Consider the following 7,916-nt stretch of genomic DNA (forward strand, 5'->3'; position numbering starts at 1 on the left):
ACTACTCCCAGGTCTGAGTCCAGGACTACTACCAGGTCTGAGTCCAGGACTACTCCCAGGTCTGAGTTCAGGGCTACTCCCAGGTCTGAGTCCAGGACTACTCCCAGGTCTGAGTCCAGGACTACTCCCAGGTCTGAGTCCACGACTACTCCCAGGTTTCTGGCTTGGTTGGTAGTTTTGAACTTTGCTGTTTAAAGCTGAGAACTGACTTTTAATCTTTCTTCTTTGCTCCAAAAACTTTTATTTCAGTTTAGTCTTCATTTAACTGAAGGAAGTTCTGGAACATCCGATCTTTAATCTGATCCATGCAGGTGATCAGAGTCTGGATCAGACTGTAGTCTCCTGGTGAGATGGTTATGTAGATGTGTGTGTCATCAGCATAACTGTGGTAACATGCTGACTTACTGCCTGGATCAGGAACCGTTCCAACCACCATGTGCTGTGCTGTTGGACCTCTCTGATGCTTTGGGCCCGACTCTACAGAGAAACCAGGCCGTCCCAGCAAGAACCAGGAGAAACCAGGCCATGCCAGCAGGAACCAGGCCAACACCAGGAGAAACCAGGCCATGCCAGCAAGAACCAGGAGGAACCAGGCCGTGCCAGCAGGAACCAGGCCATGCCAGGAGGAACCAGGCCATGCCAGCAAGAACCAGGAGGAACCAGGCCGTGCCAGCAGGAAACAGGCCATGCCAGGAGGAACCAGGCCATGCCAGCAAGAACCAGGAGGAACCAGGCCGTGCCAGCAGGAAACAGGCCATGCCCGGAGGAACCAGGAGGAACCAGGAGGAACCAGGCCATGCCAGCAAGAACCAGGCCGTGCCAGCAGGAACCAGGAAAAACCAGCCCGTGCCAGCAGGAACCAGGCCAACACCAGGAGAAACCAGGCCATGCCAGCAAGAACCAGGAGGAACCAGGCCGTGCCAGCAGGAACCAGGCCATGCCAGGAGGAACCAGGCCATGCCAGCAGGAAACAGGCCATGCCAGGAGGAACCAGGAGGAACCAGGCTATGCCAGCAAGAACCAGGCCACGCCAGCAGGAACCAGGAGGAACCAGGCCATCCCAGCAAGAACCAGGAGGAACCAGGCCGTGCCAGCAAGAACCAGGAGGAACCAGGCTATGCCCGGAGGAACCAGGCCATGCCAACAGAAACAAGGCCTTGCCAGGAGGAACCAGGAGGAACCAGGCCGTGCCAGCAGGAACCAGGCCATGCCAGGAGGAACCAGGAGAAAACAGACCATGCCAGCAAGAACCAGGCTATGCCAGCAGGAACCAGGAGGAACCAGGCTGTGCCAAGAGAAACCAGGCCATGCCAGCAGGAACCAAGCCATCCCAGCAAGAACCAGAAGGAAACAGGCCATGCCAGGAGGAACCAGGCCATGCTAGCGAGAACCAGGCCATGCCAGCAGGAACCAGGAGGAACCAGGCTGTGCCAGGAGGAACCAGGAGGAAACAGGTCATGCCAGCAGGAACCAAGCCGTCCCAGCAAGAACCAGGAGGAACCAGGCCATGCCAGCAGGAACCAGGAGGAACCAGGCTATGCCAAGAGGAACCAGGCCATGCCAGCAGGAACCAGGCCGTGCCAGCAAGAACCAGGAGAAACCAGGCCGTGCCAGCAGGAACCAGGCCATGCCAGCAAGAACTAGAAGGAACCAGGCCGTGCCAGTAGGAACCAGGCCGTGCCTGCAAGAACCAGAAGGAACCAGGCAGTGCCAGGAGGAGCCAGGCCATGCCAGTCCCTCTGCAGGTGCTTACTGGGTTTTCTGGCAAGCAGCACCTTCCAGAGGGACCCGGCTGCCAGGTCAGTGATATCACAGCCAACCTTCAGCCATGTGATGCCAGACATGTTAGATGGCATCATCGGTTCGACCCAACGTTACATGAACTTTCCTACACTGGTGGAGAACAGGAAACACAACAAAACAGTTTGCAGCAATGTCCGGTTTCTCTGATGGAACCGCTGCTGGTGAAGCACTAAAGCTGCAGGTAGAACCAGGAGAGATGAAATGAAAAATAATAACCTCAAAGGGAAATTGCTAAATTCGAAATTACATCTGCTTTCATTAACCAAGTATTTTTTTTCTAAAAGTCCAAATCATATGTGATTCAACATGTAGCTCTCTAATGTTGCAGCTCATCGGCCTGGGTCCACAATACCTGATTCTTCATCTGCAGGATCTGCTCAGTATTCTGTTATTGGAAACAAGGCTTCAGGCGGCTAATGGAAGTACCGGATCTGCTCTATGTTCTGGTGTCTGCAGACGTCTTTCTGAAGAAGTCGTCCCAGAATGTAGCAGCCAGTAAAAGAACAGGTGGGAAGTAGCTTCAGTCATTTATGCTAAGACCCAGCAGTGTTACATATGTGTGCGTGCAACTGTGTGAAAGATTTTAATGAATGTTTTTTTTGATTGTTATGTTATTTTGTTTTGATTTGTATAAAGGTTTGTTTTATTTTTATCCATCCATCCATCCATCCGTCTTCTGCCGCTTATCCGGAGTCGGAGCCTAAGCAGGGAAACCTAGACGTCCCTCTCCCCGGCCACATTCACCAGCTCATCCCGAGGGATCCCAAGGTGTTTTTAGGCCAGCCAAGAGATGTAGTCCATCCAGCGTGTCCTAGGTCTTCCTCGGGGCCTCTTTCTGGTGGGACGTGCCCAGAACACCTCGCCAGGGAGGCGTCCAGGAGGCATCCTAACCAGATGCCCCAGCCACCTCATCTGGCTCCTCTCGATGTGGAGGAGCAGCGGCTCTACTCTGAGCCCCTCCCGGATCACTGAGCTTCTCAGCCTATCGCTAAGGGAGAGCCCGGCCACCCTGCGGAGAAAACTCATTTCGGCCGCTTGTATTCGAGATCTCGTTCTTTCGGTCACTACCCACAGCTCATGACCATAGGTGAGGGTAGGAACGTAGATCGACCGGTAAATCGAGAGCTTTGCCTTTTGGCTCAGCTCCTTCTTCACCACGACAGACCGATGCAGAGTCCACATCACTGCAGATGCCGTACCGATCCGCCTGTCCATCTCCCTCCATCCTTCCCTTACTCCTGAACAAGACTCCAAGATACATGAACTCCTCCACTTGGGGCAGGACCTCATTGCAGACCCGGAGAAAACACTCCACCCTTTTCCGGCTGAGGACCATGGTCTCGGATTTGGAGGTGCTGATGGATTGGAGGTTTTATTTTTAATATGCATTATTTATTTTAATTTATTTTTAACATGTAAAGCACTTTATAAATAAAGTTTGATTTGATTATGTTTTGATGTTTTTAGCCGTTAGCTACAACATGTAGCCCAACTTAGCGCTCACTATACTTACATCAATTACATGGTACAAACGTAATGATTTATGTCCATTTTGCTTTTTCTTTGAGATTAATGATGTATTTTTCAATCATTACATGGTGTAAGGGTGGATTCTGATGCGGAGGCTGCCTGGTGTCTGGACACATCCACGGTCAAGATTCTGGTGGGATTGCATTGTTTAGGATTTTAAGACACTGCAGTTTGTTCAAAACCTCCCTGTACATCTGTGGTCGAACCACAGCCACCCGTTCTAAAGAAGACACATTACTGAACGGGTATCCTGGTCCAACTTTGGCATCAGGAGCTACCGGTGGTGAACACAGCCAGTGTGGAAGGGACTGACATCGGGTCGGTTTTAACCGTGAGGAGCAATAACTCTCAGGCTCTCTGGCTTTTGGTTTTTATTGAAGTGTGGGTTAAAATCAAATAAGTAATAAAATAAGTGCAATAACATTCTCACACACACATTGTACATTTATATACACACACACACATTAACACTATATTTTACATAGCTAGGTACATTCATTATAATATGTATCTGTTGTGAGCATACTATTATTCATTACTGATACATAGGGGGAAATAAGAACCACTCCTTGTATTATAAAGGTTTTATTAGAATTTTTTTTGTAGTCTCCTTTATGAACATTGTGCCTCCCGTCTTTGCACTGCTGCTGTCCTCAATATTTTCAGGCTTTGCAGCAAACAAGAGGTAAACTTTCTCCCTGTCCTCCTTCAGCGTCTCGTCTGTCTTCTCCAGGTATTCCAGCAGCTCTGCATCAGAGTCCCGTTTACTTGTATTAAAGCCCAAAAAACTAGTCAATATAAACATCACACAAACAAATGGTTGTGGTAACCAACACGTAATTTTAGTACATAACAGCTTTAACTGACAACTGCTTCCATGATATTCACATTCATTACCTGGTCTGTTGTACCGAGAAAAAGGGGAGGATGAGAACGGGACACCGGGGGAAGTTGAAGCACACAGCAAGCATTAGTTTCCTCAGGTTCCAGGGACTTTAAAAAACAAAAGAATCTGAGTTTCTGTTCACCCCACATTATATAACACAAGAGTTGCACTTGCATGGCCAAAAGTTTGGGAAAGTTTCTTTATTTACAGGCAGGGGCAGATTTAAGAAATTTGGGGCCAAAGGCAAAAATCAGTCATGGGGCTCCTCTGAAATGAGAAGACAACACGCAAAACAACAGGTCCATTATACAGATACAGACATTTTAACAGAATACACATGCACTGTTTTACCTTTTATCCCTCTGTTCCTGTCCCTTTTTCACAGTCTCTTTGCCCTTTTACTCATTGTCTTCCTCTCCCTTTATTCTTTCTTCTTCTTTTTCTTTTCATGTCTTTTTCGTACAGTCTTTGTATTTTTCTCACTTTTGTCCTTGTCTTTTTTCTTCTTCTGTCCCTTTTACTCAAAAAATGCATGATGACAAGGCTGAAAGCAGGCTGCATGTCACAGGAAAGACTAGCGATGCTACAAATATATGACAATTGCTTAAACAGTAAATGAATTCATTTAGAATTAGGTCCACCTTAAACATCTACATTAGTAAACGATAACACACATTAAAGCAACAACACCGGTGAGGATCATTTTAATACAGAGTGAGAAGTTGTTAATAACTTCCTTAAGTGACATAGTTTCTATTGTTTTGAATGCATAACTTAACACATTAAGGACTAAAAACACCTGCCAAATTTACCTGTAAAACCTATGGGGGACTTCAGAAAGACCGCCCAAAGCCTGAAGATTTCCTGGAAATTCAACATGAAAAAAAGCCTATTAAATAACTGAGGCCTCATCCTGCTGCAGCGAGCAAGGTAGGCACTTTGAGAGCAGAAAGATTCTTTTCATCTTCTTTTCCTTTTCTTTTCTTTCTTTTCTTCTTGTTTTTACATGTTTTGCTGCTGTCTTCCTGGATCCTCTCTGCAGATGTGCAGTAAGATGGATCCAATGTCGTGGAGACTCAGACACATAATACAGTAAGCATTCTGCTGGCATTTTAGAGAAAGGATTTTAATAGAAATCATAATTAATATGTGCAAATAAGTAATAACTGTATTACCATAAGTGTATGAGGAGTTTTATGGGGCCCTCAGGAACTTACTGAGGAACTTTACTTACTACTTGGACTACCTTACTTAGGATTACTTTACTTGATCCTAGTACTACTCTCTCTATCCTAGGATTTCTGTACTCCTTTTTAGGACTATTTTACTTATTCTTAGATGAACTGGGCTACTATACTCTGAGTTTTACTGAATGTAATCTGGTTTTCTTTTAGGATGAGATAACATTTACATTTTCTACTGTGTTCCAGGTGGATTTACTCTGACTCAGTAACACATATGTTGACTCTGACCCTTCGGTAGTAATCTCACTTGTCTCAGCTTTTTGTAAAGTCTAAGATTATACATATAGCCCTAGTAGTTCATCTATTTTGGGTATGTTCTTTTGTACAGGAGGCAGAAAGAATAGGTTATGTGATGAAGGTAATAGGAGCTGTGGTCTTTGCTTCAAACATACTTTTATGGATCTTTTGTTATACATGAAAAGGACTTTTTTGTCCATCAGCAGTTACTGGGAATTCCCAGAGGTGGAGCGAATAGTGTCAATTACAGAAAGTCCTATAAAAGGGTTTGTAAGAAAGCACCATATCAGAAATGAGGTGTTTTACCTTATATACAGATAACAACTTGGCAGATTTCCAGCGTGTGGTTGAGACCTTGGTGTGTCCCATCTATCACTGATAACACTGGAATGCTGGTCAAACAGAACAGAAGAGATCAGACATGTTTCAGCTCTGTTTGACATAACAATAGTGTTCATTTCGCTTCATTGACTGTACTCCAACTGTCTTTTTTTGGGGGAGGATTTTTTTCTATGTGTGTGATTTAATAGATGAAATCACAGCATCACTGCTTTTTAATCTCTTTCTTTGAACCTTGACGTATTTCCTCTTTGTGCTGGTTCAAGGAGGGAGGGTTATCATACACATAATAAACTATCCCCACCTCCTTCTTCTTCCATTGTTTATTGTACACTGAACATTTAAAACGCACTCACGTCATGCTGTTCTTTGACATCCAATTGGCCTATCCGGTTTGAGAAGCACGTCCATCTGTGTTTCTGTCCATCCAGCAGAACGGGCCGGGTTCCAGCTAAACAGAAAGAGAGCCAGGATACCACATCACCTGTTTAAAGCTGGAGGACATGATGACTGAAATCTGTATTGGGTTTTGTCTCCCACTGAGCTCTGATCCAACTGAACAAGAAGTATAACATGCTTTAAATGAACAAATATTCCCTTTTACAACCCAATAACACAATACTGCCAAATATTGGCCCATGATGATGACATGTGGCTCAAGCTGAGCCCATCAGGGGCGTGGCAACACACAGGCTCTATTTATAAAAGCATGTCAAGAATTTTGTCCACAACATTGACAAACCTCCTCCACAACTCACAAACCAAACCTACCCTGCAGGTTCATCATGCTCAGACCACACACACCCCTTCGACTCATCTCCTGCACTCTGCTGCTCCTTGTCTCCACCTCAGGGGAAAGGCAGACTCGTGTGGCTGACAAAGGCTCATCTGTCGTGGACAGGAAGGACAGCCCGAAGGTCCTGCTTCTGGATGCGGTTAAGAAGGGGATCCTTGGCTCTCTAGGTATGGACAGAGAACCCAGGCCAGCCCAAGGGGCCTCACAGCAGGAGCTAAGGAAGATTTATCAGCTGTACGAGGAAACAATGAGTAAGATGAGAAGAAATTCCAGCCAGGCAGTGAGGGAACCCTGGCAGTCCTTGAAGTCCACTGTACTCTTTCCAGGTATCACTGTCACACTGATATGCCTAACACCAAAAGAGAAGGTGAACCATTTAGGTTCACCAATAAATTAAGAGTTTATTAATCAGCAGAAGGTTATTTCAGTGTTTTCACTCTAAGATTGTCCATGTCATACTACTGAGTGGACATTGTCTAAATCAGGGATGACAAACATCTGGTTTGACATCTGGGCCTAAACCGGCCTGGCAGAGGGTCCGATCTGGCCCACAGGATGAATTTAGTAAATGTGAAAGTTACAAACAAGATATGAACTCCAATTTTTATATAAAAGTAACTGTAATTCCTCATTTGTTCATGTGAAATGTTTTATGAGTAGGTATTAGGAATTTCCACAGCAGGAGGAGAACTTGCTCTGTGTTTTCCATCTTTCTGACTTTATAGATGTATAGACTTCAGTTTGTATGACGAGGTGAGTCAGTTCAGGTGGTCAGGATTACTACACTCATGTGGAAATGTACACGTATGTACATTTAACATGACTTCTAGATTTGGAAAATTAGTCTGATCATCATGTGAAATTCTGGATTTTTCTCTTCAAGATACCTGGAATTAAATGTTTGTTGGTAATTTTATGGAGACATTGTTATCTATCTATCTATCTATCTATCTATCTATCTATCTATCTATCTATCTCTCTATCTATCTATCTATCTATCTATCTATCTATCTATCTCTCTATCTATCTATCTATCTATCTATCTATCTATCTATCTATCTATCTCTCTATCTATCTATCT

The 7,916-nt window shown here is 45.0% G+C and overlaps 1 protein-coding gene and 1 long non-coding RNA gene across 3 annotated transcripts in view; both read left to right on the forward strand.

The window, feature by feature from the left end:
• The first annotated feature begins 1,405 nt into the window (after positions 1 to 1,405).
• LOC121645264 lies at positions 1,406 to 1,624 on the forward strand. Its single transcript, XR_006011399.1, has 2 exons — positions 1,406 to 1,454; positions 1,555 to 1,624. It is a non-coding gene; the product is annotated as an uncharacterized LOC121645264 (long non-coding RNA).
• Positions 1,625 to 6,792: 5,168 nt separating this feature from the next.
• Positions 6,793 to 7,916, forward strand: part of LOC121643890 (growth/differentiation factor 8) — a 5,997-nt gene continuing 4,873 nt past the window's right edge. The window contains exon 1 of one of the 2 annotated variants that reach the window (XM_041991482.1): positions 6,793 to 7,161. In XM_041991482.1, coding sequence (XP_041847416.1) covers positions 6,825 to 7,161 — 337 coding nt within the window. In that variant the 5' untranslated portion in view covers positions 6,793 to 6,824. The remainder of the gene's footprint in view (positions 7,162 to 7,916) is intronic. The other variant, XM_041991483.1, reaches the window with a different exon arrangement.

Source organism: Melanotaenia boesemani, chromosome 8 (genome assembly GCF_017639745.1).
Source record: "Melanotaenia boesemani isolate fMelBoe1 chromosome 8, fMelBoe1.pri, whole genome shotgun sequence".
In the NCBI taxonomy this organism is placed as follows: Eukaryota; Metazoa; Chordata; class Actinopteri; order Atheriniformes; family Melanotaeniidae; genus Melanotaenia; species Melanotaenia boesemani.